The following is a 13,561-nucleotide window of genomic DNA, read 5'->3' as shown; positions in this document are numbered from 1 at the left end:
GGCAGAAGGGTTTGTGAGAAGAAGGTCAAGAACCAAGAACAATCTGGAGAAGGGGTCGGCCAAGAAGACTCACACAGCTGGTGAATACAGATCACCAAACCCAGCGCTCACTGTCTAGTGCTGAACAGGCCTGGCAGAACTCCCCCGGGGATACTCTTGAGCTTCTTCCTCACAGAGCAGCAGGGATAAATCCTTGCTCTGCCTCTGGAAGGGAGTGCCATCTCTTCCTCTACCAGGTCCTCAGCCACTTCAGCAGTGGAGTTACTGCAGGGCTTTCTCTTTCCTCTCCATTACCATTGCAGTCTAGCTTCCTGAAAAAGGCTCCACCCCCTTCCTCAGGACATGAATAAACAACCTTGTGCCACGTTCTGTCCTAGAAGTGCATGCATTCACAAAGGGCAAAGCAAGAAGCACTGGGGTCGAACCCCAGCTAGAGCAGAGGGATGTAGATCCTGGAACAGCCTCAAGGTTTCCAGGTGTCCCTGCGGGGCTGTGGAGAGCCTAGCCCTCCCACGTGTTGCTGCTGTCACGGACATGCAAGCATTCAAACTTACCATCAACAATGACGAGGGAATTTGAGTCAGGGCTGAAAGGGGCAATACCTCTCCCATCCCATGGAGAGCCCTTCTTCTTTTGTTCCTGGGGAAGGACAGAAATCGCCCCTAAGAAGTGCAATCTGCTGGGCAGTTCAGGAAGGAGAGAGCAGCCAGACACCTATGTCTACCCCGGGGCAGGAGGAACGCAGCTCTCCTTGGCTGGTGCAGCCTGAATGAGGGAAGGCCATGGCCTATCTTCGGATGCAGGCGAGGAGAGGGGGATTATGGTAAGTGAGCGCAGAGGTGGCTGGCATCACCTTTGGCTCATATGGACCTCTGTTCATCTGTGCTGTCCCAAGCTCTCATGATAAGCTCCTAGCTGGAGCTTGCATCTGGGCGCTTCAGAGCACTTGAAGAAGGAAGCGGGTATCAAGGCCTCATTTTATAGATGGAGACTGCAAACACAAAATAATGAGTGCTCTGCTCCAGTCCCAACACAGGCAGACACGTATACAAACAGATATATGTACTTCCTGATCCCTTGCCCCTTGTTCCATGATTTAAACTGTTATGTGGGCACTAAGGACTCCTGAGCTCTATTTTGGCTTTGGGCCCACTCCCAAACTGTACCACAACCCCCAGACATGTCCCACGACTCCCGACTGTCCAGTGGAGAGGACACCAGACAGAATGGGACAGCCCAGTTCTAGTCCCATCAGTCAGCCATGTGCTAGGGTGTTACCAGCATACCCAGTGCCAGCAGGTAGGAGAGCAGGCGCCGGTTCCACACACTAACATCCCGTTTCCATGCTCCCCCAGTAACGTGAGGTAATTTTTATCATCTTCCTGTAAGAGAAAAAGAGAGGAATAGGAGTGGCTGTGAATGGCAGAACATGACAGAGCAGCTCTAAGTGTAAGGCAATACACTTAGACCTACACTTACACTTACACACACAAGCTCCAAGCTATGTGGCTTCCTAGTTTTTCACAGATGTTTAAACCAGAGGAGGAATTTGTTATCATCTCATCTGACGTCCCACTCCAAAGGTACTGGAGGACTTCACCCAGAGTGAGCGTGTCCTCCAGCCCTCATCCAACCAGCCACCTCCAGCGGCCTCTCCTATGCTGCTTCACCACATGTAGGACCTAGTCTCTTCCTTAGAGCAGTATATGAGTCCGTATAGAGCAAAGCACTGCCTGTGAAACCACCTCCCAGCATTTCTCAGGGAGCTCCAGGGAACCTACCAGACCTCCAGAGTTCATGCACTGTCCTTCTTTTATCACAGGGAAGTCTTCCTAGAACAGAAGAGAAAGAGACATGCTTTAATTCCTTCCCCCTCAAAGTCTAACAGGAACTCAGTCCCACGGACATCACGCTACTCGCTCTCTCAGCGAGAAGCGAAGCAAATAAGTCTGCAAGAGGGCCATCAAACACTGGAACTCAGCCCTTTTCCCCACCTCAGTATTTGAAAAGCCTTGAGGAGGCTGGGCTGGCAGGACTGGACCTCTCCAGCCCTGACGGGATGGGAAGAATTGGGAATGCAGGGCCAAAGTGGCAGGCATGACTGGCAACCAGCCTGGGCTGCTCTCCAAAGGGCTTCAGGAGAGGATCTGTCATTGCAGGGAGTGAGTGTTCAACAGTGGGTGGTGGGTTTCTGAGGATTGGGACACATTAACCACTATGCTTCTGGGAACAAGAAGGGAAATTTCTGGGCACAAACTTCAGGAACTGGCTAGAGAAGGACCAAGAAGAGGTCATGAGAAAACCAACCACCCCAGGGATTTTCCTGCTGGACTAATTCAGTGCTCAGCTGATCCAGAACGCACTGCTTTCAAGGAAAAGCAGCCTGGTCTGTGACAGTGGTAGGGGATGGGAACAAAACTTTTTCCTAATCACATGACTCTCAGCATCCGTTTCCATGCTAAAGAAAGAGTCCTCCATCTGAAAAATCCTTCTCCCGGGGCAGCAAAGACCTCAGGAAGACCACAGCCTGGGACAACTAGCTGTGGGCCCAGCACCATCTTTCCTCTGCTGCTCTCTTGCGGTCTCTGCTGCTCAGATTGTGGAAACAGGAGGGACCATAACAACTCCCAGGTCCTCCATGAAGAATCCACCCACAGTTAGCGTAGGAGACCTCCCCCTTGTTGCAGCCATTGAGCGCAGTGATGTTGTAGCTTCCCAGATGGATGGGGTAAGCTGCGCATAGACTGGACACTACCAGTCCTGACCTTGCTGCTGGCAAAGGCATTGAGCAAGATATCTAGAATCTGGGCTGTGAGATGGTGGCTGAACAGTTTCACACGGGGCTCTGGTGCCAAACTTGCTGGCATAGCATCCTTACCGTGTACGTCTCATAGGTTGCAAAGTCATAGTAGTAAAGCTTTCCCTCTCCTCCAACGAAGATGGCTGAGCTGTTTTCTTTATGGTAAAAGACAGGATATTTCTCACTCGTGGGAAAGACATACTCTCTTGCACCTAGGAACACCACAGAGAAGAGACTCATCAGGGAAACCACTCACTATGGAGAGCGCTCACAGCCAGTTCAGGCTGATCAGCTCCAACTCCCACAGGTTGTCCTCCATGTGAGTAATGAGAAAGGCCGGGCCATGAGACATAGCTTAGGAGCTCTCTGGGATGGCTGGCCCAGCACCAGGCAGGCAGGGGAGGAGCTGTACTATTGTCCTGTTTTCCCCCAGGGACAGCGGAGATCCCTAAATGATGGGAGCGTACAGAGGCCCTGCCCGGCTCCTGCAGGGCTGGTGATGGAGGACAAGGAAGGGGAGGCGAAACTTTGACACAGGAGACCCTTCATGGAACAAGTACCTCTTCAAGGTGATCGGCTACAGGTAAAGGAGTTTGGCCGCTCATTTTTAGGCACATCAGAGTGCCCACCAGCTGAGCAGCAGAGATGCATCCTCTCCTTCTGGCTGGGTAACCCCTCATTGTGCCCTTATGCCCTGATCACTCGCCCTGGGATGTCTCCACTGCTATGCCGTGGAGCAAAGACCTTGGGCTGATTGCTCGTGGCTCCTGGGCTCCTTCCCCTCTCTGTCTGTCCTCCAACAACAGCTCCAGGCTACAGTTGCCTTGCAGATTCAGGTCCTGCACCGGCAGGAGCCTGCATTTCACACGCCCACAGCTTTCTGCCCACTGCTCTGTGTCCTCACACATGCTTGCTTAGAGCTGTGACTTCTTATCTGGCTGAACAGGAGAGAAGCTGCTCCACTGCCTTATAGCTGAGGTAAACCACCCTGTGCTCAAGGAGCAGGAGATCTCCTCGCCAGCCACAGCTCAGCATGGCACCTCTCCTCCCCACAGGGCTCCACGCCCCAGGTGCTAAGGAGAAGTGAGCTGCAAGACCCAGGCCCCTATGTCACAACCCGTCGCTACAGATGGGAGGAAGGACTTTCTGTCCTCACCTCCTTCTTCCTTCCTCTTTCACTTTCTGGCATTTCTGGCATTTCCAGCTCCTGCTTCCTAAAACATCCTCCCCTCCTCTCTGCACTGCCATTGCAGGTGCAGGAGGATGGTGCCAGGGCCAGCTCCTGCTGCCACACTCGGCGAGGCTGCGAGCCCCCTCCCCAATGTGCCCTGTGGTCCCCCTCACCTGGGGCCCACACCTGAGTCCTGTGGTTCTGCATCCCCTCTGGGACAGCACAGGCACATCTGGATGGCTTTGTGCAGCCATGCTCAGCTCTGAGGCAGGGTCCAGCGCGTGGGGCACAATTTGCACCACTGCAGGTTACCTTGCTCCTTTTGCTGCAGCGTGCAGCAACGTGTAACGCAAGAGGGAGCTGAACCATTCAGCTCCTCTCAGGGGATAAAATCTCGGCCCAGACCAGAACTGACCTCTGCTTATGCAATAAGGCACTCCGCTCTCAAGCTTGCCTCTTTTCCCTTTTCTGAAAAACAGGACCTCTCTCCTGGCAAGCGCTGCCTGTTCCCAGCAGACAGACAACGCTACGCCTGCCTCGGGAGTTGGCTGCCTGCACAGACAGGCAATTAATCAGTGGCACGTGTCCCTCATTCTCTATTTATAGGGGCATTTGGCAGGGCAGGCAAAGGACAATCTTTGCACAGCCCAATGCTTCCTCTTTGCCCAGAGCATGCTGCCTAGGGGTCCTGCCAAGACGCCACACTCCCCTGCCTCCAGTAGCAGAGCCCAAAGTGAAAAGATGTATTAGAGGACACTCGGGCTCCTGAATGCTTTATTGATTTCAAGCTTTTTTTTTCCCCCTCCAATTCAGTACACTGGTCAGACTACCTTGGGGTGAGCAAAATCCCCACTTGTGGCTGTGGGGGTGTTCGCAGCCTGGTTCTCTAGCCTGCCGAGGGGCAACCCGCAGCCGGGCTGGCTAGAGAGACAAGCAGAACCTGGCAGCGCTGCCGAGCCTCTAATCCCCACCACGGGGTTAAACGGTACCCAGAGCCATCCCCTTTCCTCTGCAAGCTTTTCTCTCACCGGCTTGGCCGACACGGGGTGCTGCCAGCCATTGCCTGCCCTCCACCTCGTGATGGGAAATGCTGCCGGGGCCCACGGGTTGCTGTTTCGCAAGGACAACTCGGCCACAAAGAGACGGGGGGAGGCATGCCAGCAGCATGCCACAGGCCCAGGTGATGGCTTTTTGCTAACGTAGCCCGCTCAGGCTGCCCTTCTCCTCCGTCACTGGCACCCAGAGGATGGAGGCCACCATGCAGCAGGGCAGCTGGAGGAGTTGGCAGGCAGAAAAGCCATGCTGGAAGGCAGTCCCTGGCTGCTCCCTTTGCCCTCCCCAGTGCTATGGTCTCTCCTCTGTCCAACAACTCCAGGGAGAAACTCTCGAGCATTGCCTCCTGCACAAGCTGGCATTGAGTCTTTTCACAGTGACTGTGCAAAGGAAAGAGAGTCATTTACCTAAATAGCCCTAAGAGCAGGCCACCAGCTAGGCACGCTTGCTAGCCCAGGCTCTGCATCAGCCACAGACTCGGTCTTAAGCAGATAGCACATGTGCCAGGCAGGAAAGCACTAATCCCCTTTCCACCAACTCCCTGCCTGACAGTCCTAAAATCTCATCTCAGCCCAGCAGGCATGCAACAGCCCACCTAAACTCCTCCTTCCCCATCCAGCTACCACTGCCTGCAAAATCCATCACCAGCATGGCACAGGCAGGTTTGGCTGGATTTCAGCAAACTTTGCTCCTGTTCTCAAACCTCCAGTGCAGCCCTATACTTGCTGCTTACCTGGGAAATACAGGCCTGCAGCTGTTCCCCACTCCTCTTCCTCCACTTCGCCCTTCTGCACACATCTGCCCTGCTCGAGCCTAATTTTGGTTTCGTTTTGAGGCTTTTTCACAACAATGTCTCTTTCCTAAGCTCAGTTTCATAAGGCCCCGAGAGCCGTGCCAAGCTGCTTCCCAGCCAGGACAGCCCAAGGGGTAACTCGCATTTCTCCTCAAACAGCCAGAAACCAAGAAGCTCAAAACAATCATTGGGTTGGCATCAACGTATTGTTTATCCTACTGCTCCTCAGGGACTGGCTTGAATCACTACGCTAAGAATAAACAGCTCTGCTAGCCAGGACCGAGAAGTGTGTTTGCAGTCCCAGCACTGATTTGGCTTGATCTGGAAGGGAGCCTCCTACAAGGCGGCCCTGTGAGTGGGTCCTGGGGTCCCTCTCTGCCTCTGTACCAGCCCTCTGGCTGACCTGCAAAGTTGGCCTTCAGTCCCTGCTCTGCCTTAAATAGCTTGGCTTAGGCAAGGGGTTTGATCCCCTTCACCTCTGTGCCTCATCAGGCTTGGGATCACATCAAGGTGCCCACGCTACGTGGCACCAAAGGAGGGGACACCCCAGTGGCTGGGCCACACCGAGGCAGGGACAAAAGGCAGCTCCCAGGCTAGTCTCATGCGGGTGCTGGTTAGAAGCGACCCGCGGATGCCCCAGCCCAGACCCAGCTGCATTTCAGGAGGCAGCGAGTGACGCATCCCCGCTCAGTCTGTAACCCACCAAGAAAAAGGGGTCAACCACCATCTGGGCACGTGCCTCCACCAAGTATACCCGTGCCAAGCTGCGGAGGATCCAGGGATTGCTGCCAGCCTGGAAAGCAGACACACGCAATTCACAGCACTGTTGCATGCACAGAGACAGGGGCTGGATCTGGAAAGGCACAAACCTGTCCTAATCACGCATCTCTCACGGTAAGCCTAAGGCACAAATCTGCCCTAACCACGCACCTCTCATGATAAGCCTAAGGCTGGTTTTGACACTCTGCGAAGAGAGGATCGCACCCTGGTAGGGCGAAGGCATGACCCTGCCACCACCCACTCTTCAAAAGAGAGTCAGGGCCAATTTCCAGAGCCTTGCTAACTCTGTCGGGTTTCTTCGCCTAGCATTTAATGTAAACCCCACCATCAGCACACAAATCAATGGCACAATTGTCAATTGAAATGCTAACCCAAGTCCGGAGCAATGAATAGGAGAAAGAAGAGCTTTGTGCTTTGCAGGCAAGATGGGGAAAACCATGCCAGATTGAACAACAATAATAATGAGGGAGAGGGAAGGAGCCTAGTGCATCTCGGAGGGATGCCTGCAGGGTGAGGTAATGGAGAAGGAGGTAGAGGAAGAGGGAGATGTTCCAGACGAGATGAGAGCAGGGAGGTTGATCTTTAACGCACAAAGAGCAACACAGATAAAAAAAAGGGAGCGATTCTGCCTCAAATCTGGTCGGGGCATAGCAGGGTGAAACAGGCACGACTTGTGCAGAGACCCACGATCATGCTTTAAGGACAAGCAAAAGGGCTTTCTGGCTCCCTTGGGATCTCTGCCTCGGTGGAGCCCACGAGAAAGGAGCCAAGAGCCAGGGCAGTGCCTGGAAACGTGGCCCTGGCCCACGCAGCGCAGCCCGTGGCCTCCCCAGCGCCACGGCTAGGTCTGGCTCCCGCTGGCCCGAGGAGCGCAGCGCCCGGGACACGGGGAGAAGGTTCGTTCCTGGCCTCCTTCTCCAAGAGCAGATGTCCACAGCACTTCAAACAGAGAAGCAGCGTGGGCGTTCAGGTCAGTCACAGGACAGCTGAAAAACCCAGCTATAATCCCGGCTTGAGGGCTCACTCAGCTAGGCCAGTCCTTCCTCCCTCTGCCCTCCACCGCTCTCAAGTAGGAAGAAAGCCCCCAGCCCTTCTGGGATGCTGAGAGGCTCCGAGACTGCCAGCTGCTCGCGTTGGTCACTGCCTTGCATGGCTCCGGGCCCCCACAGCGGGGAAAAACGTGCATCTACGATGCACTGGCATTCAGGGAAGACTGTGTATTCCTAAAATGGAGGCAGTTCTTTGAATCTACTATGGCGCTAGCATTTTAAAATGAGGAATTGAACTGAAAGCTTGAGAAAAGGGAAGAAGAGAGAGGTAAGAACCCGCCGCCTCTCTCGGCAATGGTGGCACTGGAGCTGAAAGCAAAGGCTGCTGCCCAAGGAAACCCTTTGATTTCTGCTCATCAGACTCCTGAGAAGTGGGGACTCCTCTGGAAATATCGAGAGGGGAAGCCAGGTAACGCATGGGATTTACCTGCTCCCTGGGATCGCCCTCCGTCAACACGGCAGAGCCTGGAAAGCGCCCGCGCTGCCCTGAATGGAAAAATGCTCGTTACACAGTCTCAAAAACGGCGTCCCCAAGGGGCCCAGGTCCAGCACGGGGACCGAGACAGAGAAGGGCACCCAGCAGCCGGACCCCTGCCCTGCCCTGCCTTCCTTCCCCACTAAGCCCCGCTCTGGGGACAATATGCAGACAAACCTGGATCGGCAAAGCTGTGCTGTGAGGTCTGGGCAGGCCCTAGCGAAGCACCACAAGCCACAGCAGACACGTGCTTCGCCCACACACAGCTCTATGGGGTCACATGCCTTCCTGCAGCCATCGCAGCTCCTGGGGCAGAGGGGACCTCCAGGCAGCAGGCACCAAGGTCCTCACAGGGGCAGACACCAGCTTGGAGCAGGGTCTCTGGCCTTGCTCAGCCCCTACAGCCAGCCTTGGAGACCCCCCGAGCCTGCCCACAGCCCCATCTCGCTCCCAGATCCACGCAGTCCGAGCGGCACTAAGAACTGCGGACACAACCTGTTAGTTTTGCTGTTTTGGGATGCTTTGGGCAGAGTGAGCACAGCTGGACTGGGATGGAAGGAGGCTGAGATCTTGCTAAACTTATGACTTGACCAAACTCCCTTGCAGTCTTCCCACCCCCTTAGCTGTGGCATCACTGCTGACCTGCCAGGCCAATCGCAACCCCCCCACCTCGAGGCTGGCAGCTCGGGCTGCCCCCTTCGCCATCAGCAGAGCTGCCCGGCCTGCGAGGGATTTCCAGGCAATCAGACCAGAAGGGTATTAGCAAAATCCACAAAGCTCCAGACTCCCAGGGTGGACCTCCGACAATCCCTGCAGGGAACACTGGTGTGGGCAACAACCTCCCCCTCACTGACATCAATGCACAAGGGTGTTGCACACATCCTAGGCTCAGCGCCCAAGGAGCAGCCCAGCTCCCTGCCCTGGACATGTACAAGCCAAGCACAGCTCGCTGCAAGAGGGAGGATGCCCAAGACTCATCCCTGAGGAGTCAAGTGCCCCAGGCAACCTCATCTCTCACTCAGCACAAGTCCCCAAATCAAGGCACAGGACAGGGAAGGGGCTGTGCTAGGCTCTGGCGCAGAGGCTGTGTTAAGCCTGGCACACTGCCCACGCACACAGCGTCACGCTGTGGCTTCTCTCCCTGGGGTAGATGCCCTGGGCTGCCTGGTGACGGCTCAAGCCGTCTCACTGCGGTGCAGGCATTGCAGGCCTGGGCAGAGGAGGTGAGGTGGAAGCAGGTTTAGAAACAGGCCAGACCTGCTTTCCACCAAGATAAGGACAGACTCGAACGACCCCTACCATGCTCATTGCTTGCCCCCTAGGCCATAGGAGCTTCGGCACAGCCAGACCATTTCAAAGCACACAGGAGAGCTCAGCAACAGCCAGGTCTCTGCATCTGCCAAGGTCATAAGCACAGACAGGGTGCTTGGCACAACCCAAAGCAGGATTTGACCCCTGCAGGGGAAAAAGAGGGTTTAAAATCCCTTTTGCTAAGTTGTCTACGTTTTCCCAAGCTCTCCTGCTGTTGCCGTAGGACAGGGACACCGGGCTGGGCAATCAGCTGGGATCTCTACATGGCAAAACGCGATTTAAGTCAGCACAGCTCTGAAGCCTGGCACCAAAGCAAATGCAGCCAAGGACTCTGCAAGTGTATGTAGGAAATCCGCCCAGCGGCCCTAGGAACTTTTCTCGCTGTAACACGTTACAACGCTGTCAATCGTCACCGTCACGCATCCAACCCCCCGGGATGACGCTGATGGCACTGCCACCTGTTCTGCCGCCTGCGGGTCAAACAGTGAGCATGTTCCTGCCTGAATCACGGCACGGAAAACGTGCACCGCTCGTTCGCTTTCCTGGCTCCCTCCCTCTCCAAACAGAGTTTATCATTTCCTCTACATCCAGGCTTTATTCCTTCCTTCCTTCCTTCCTTCCAGCATAGACAGAACAGATTACAACCCCTACTGTGGCACGTCACCGTCTCTGCTGCAATCCGACGGGGATCGGCTCTGATAGCACAAGGAAAAGCTGCTTTTATGATGCTGTCTCACGATCCGGCCACGTGGTGGGATCACCCAGGTCTCGGCCGCTTCACCTTTGCGGCGAGCCCACGCCTCCTGGCAAGGGGCCGAGGCCGGGAGCGGATGCTGACTAACCCCACGAACGCAGCTCACGCGCTCCAGACCCCTGCTCGTCACCTCGCTTTTGGGAAGGTCTCGGAGACGTCTCCACTCGATGACGTCCTTCTCTCTTCCGCCCCTGCTTTCCCAGCGCACGTAGGATGCATGACAAACAACCTAGCCCAGGCGGCTAGACTGCCCTCCTTTAGGGTACGGTCTATAATTAGGAAGTCAAGGCTGCGGCCTTAGTCACCTAGCTTGTCAATTCTCCTAAGCCCCGGTCCCAGCTCTGACATGGCCCTGCGGCGTCACCCGTTTCACACTTCCCCCATCCGAGACAGGGAGGCTGAACCGGGGATTTCTCCAGGCGCACTGCCACACACCTGCCCCTGGCGCCCGGCAGGCAGACGGCTCCCTGGCAGCTCCCACCACCGCGGGGCATCACAGCGCCCACGCCAGATGGGCAGAGCGGCACAGGGCTGCCACCGACCCCGTTTGTCCCTGGCGGAAGGGCCAGGCTGAACCGCACTGCTTCCACCAAAGAGCCGCGCGCTTTCTTCCCATCGCCACGACCAAGGCTGGCCAGAAGCTAAACTGCAGTTTTAGATGATTGATAAATTCCCAGGTTGAGAGGTTTCTGCAAGAGGAAGGATGGCTGTGGGTGCCTGCTGTGATCACCAAGTGATTAGGTTCTCCTTTCCCCCACCGTGAGATTGCCCAGAGGGAGCTGCAACGCGGCACCAGGAAACCAGAGCTTCTGGTGCGATGGTCAGTCAGGCCGGGGAGGTGCCACCTCGCACTCCCCGGGCCTTGCACACGTTCCCTCCTCACCCATAAGCCATCCTGTTCCCAGGGGGTTAACGCCTGAGATCAGCCTGTTAGGCTTCTGGGATTTGGCTGTTCCTCTGGTGACAAGGGTTTTTAGGGAAATACTTTGTCTCTAGATGAGGTGAACCAGAAGGGACGCTCTAGGGTGGTTTTGCTCTGACCTGCCATGGAATAATTGGAGAGCTGTGAGGTCTCCACGCCACCAGCCAACGTGACTCGCTGAAAATCACCCCTTTGCCTCAAGGGTTTCTGAGAAAGAGGGAGAAGGCAAACGACTGTGGGAAACCACTTCCCTCCCACTGCTCACTGAAAAATCTGGTCCATCATTCTCTGCTCTCCTCAGCTTACACGGCCAGCAAGCTGCTGAGACATTTAGCTGCACCCCTCCAAGGCAGGTGAGGGCTGCACTGCACCCTTATTGCCATCTCTCCAGGCGGGGGAAGCAGAGGCACGGAAAGGCTGAAGGATCACCGCACTGGGAACTTCACAGCAGAACATGGACTGCAAGTCACGTTTATGAGAGCTTCAGCATACACTCTAACCATATAGCTATCCTATTTTACCCAACAAGGGAAACTAGCCCAGAGAAGCAACGTGCTCTCCTACAGTGAGATGGGGAGACAGACAGAGGCTCCACATCTCTTTTTTTTACCCCCATTCCCCACTCAGAGGATGCAGGGCCCCATATGCATACATAGGTATGAAGACAAAAGCAAATCTCGGTCGCAGTGCATTGGTTCCAGTGCTCCCCTCCACCGCACGGCTCCAAGGACACTGTTCAATGTGCAAGACAGCCCTGCACCCTCTTGATTCATCCAAGGCTCCAACATCAGTCATTTCTCAAAGAAAGCAAGATGGAAAGAACATAATTAATAAAGCCCAGACCCCTACAGACTTCCATTCCAAGCTCCTAAGAACTCGCCTCGCTCCAGAGTCCTTCCAGAGCCAAATATCCCCCTGGCCCCCTTTCGCTCCCTCCCTGTCCCCTATCTGTTCAGCTTGGCAAGAGGTAGGGCGGGTGGTGGTAGACGAGGAGCTGACGTTTGCCTGGCCGAGAGCTGGGGCTGATCAGCCTGTTGGCTGGTGTATCTCAGAAGGGTTTGCTCTGTCTGCCTTTCCCTCCAGGTCTCTCCTCTCCCCAGCTGCTCGTGTTTTCAGGATGCTTGGAGGGACTCTCTGCCTCATCCCCAGAGCTCCTCTCTGGTGTTAGACTGCAGCAAGCTGAAAGACTCCAGAGCCGCTAGGTAGTGACAGCGGAAATCAAGCAGCCAGAAAGAGCGCTAAAAATGTCTCTTGCTGAAGTAGCATGAAATACAGACACATGCTTCCCGCTCCCTAAAGCACTCCACGACCTCCCAGGGAACATGCAACTCCCTGCCACTGAGACACCTCCACCCACGTCCCACGCAGGGTGGCTGCTGGCTGGCTGGCTAGCACAAGAGCCTTCCACAGCAGTCAGCAGGTTGTGGCCACGCTGCCCGTATCTCTCCTCTTCCTCTTCTGAGCGCACAGAATAACCAGGGAAAACTTGACCAGACACCACCACACTCATTTCTAGCACTGACTGCTGGAATCTAAAAGCAGTCACCAGCTGCAACCAGATGCCCTGGAAAGGGTAAGGACCTGGAAAGGCATCAGAGAAAATAAGCCGTGTTGTAGGCATCAGTCATTTCCTATGGATGTCGTAACCCTCTGACACATTCCCCACCGGGACGGGGAAGGGCGCTGGCTAGCCAGGTAGGGTAGCGAGGACACTGAAGTCGGCGCACAATGCCTTTGTTTTAGCCGGACACTCCCACAGACACATTCCCCGCATCCCAAGAGCATGTGTGTGCCTAGAAAGGAGAGAGCAGACAAATGGTTTCCCAGTGAAGGCAAAGTGCTTTCTTACCAGCCTGGCAGCTAGCAGCAGCCCCGACCATACTCTTCCCGGGCCCACCACCCTGTACGAACCACTGCGATTTGGTTCCCGAAAGCAGCACGACTCAGAGCAAGGGCTGGGGTTGGTGCCAGGGGACACAGCGCTCTGCCTCAGCCACACCACAGCAGTTCCCCGGCATGGTGGGACAGGAATCACATTAACCAGGGAGCCCCAAAAGGTCAGCTCGCTCCTCGAAACCGGGAACCTGCCTCTCCCCAGCAGCACTGGCCCACATCCCACACTGGAAACCTGCAAGCTCACCTTCAGGAGTCTCATCCCTCCCCTGCAGCCTGCCAGCGAGCCTCCGAAGTGGAGAGCAAGTGTAAAGACACAGAGACAAATCCCTGCTTTGCAATCTAAAGCCAAGGGCTCTTCAAAGGCCTTTGATTTAGGGTTTGCTCCCGGGCCTACTCGCACAGTAAATCTCAAGAGGAGCAAAGATGGCAGCAGCAGGCTCAGACTGTTAAAACACTCGCCAGTTTTATTTTCCATTTGTGACCCTCATCCTTCACAGGGAGAGCAGGGGAGCCCAGCATCAAGCAGCACAGGGGACCCGCAGCAGGCTGGGGGGTAG

General features: G+C 55.4%; 1 protein-coding gene across 3 annotated transcripts in view; it reads right to left on the bottom strand.

The window, feature by feature from the left end:
- Window positions 1-13,561, bottom strand: part of SEMA7A (semaphorin 7A (JohnMiltonHagen blood group)) — a 41,356-nt gene that overhangs the window by 9,539 nt on the left and 18,256 nt on the right. For all 3 annotated transcript variants that reach the window (XM_068959119.1, XM_068959118.1, XM_009682649.2), the window contains exons 2-5: window positions 2,879-3,012; window positions 1,782-1,832; window positions 1,287-1,382; window positions 555-639 (exon numbers count right to left, since the gene is read on the bottom strand). In XM_068959119.1, the coding sequence (XP_068815220.1) occupies window positions 555-639; window positions 1,287-1,382; window positions 1,782-1,799 (199 nt within the window). In that variant the 5' untranslated portion in view covers window positions 1,800-1,832; window positions 2,879-3,012. The remainder of the gene's footprint in view (window positions 1-554; window positions 640-1,286; window positions 1,383-1,781; window positions 1,833-2,878; window positions 3,013-13,561) is intronic.

Source organism: Struthio camelus, chromosome 12, assembly GCF_040807025.1.
Source record: "Struthio camelus isolate bStrCam1 chromosome 12, bStrCam1.hap1, whole genome shotgun sequence".
In the NCBI taxonomy this organism is placed as follows: domain Eukaryota; kingdom Metazoa; phylum Chordata; class Aves; order Struthioniformes; family Struthionidae; genus Struthio; species Struthio camelus.
Note: the sequence above shows the minus strand (reverse complement) of the source record. Positions and strands in the feature narration are given on the sequence as shown.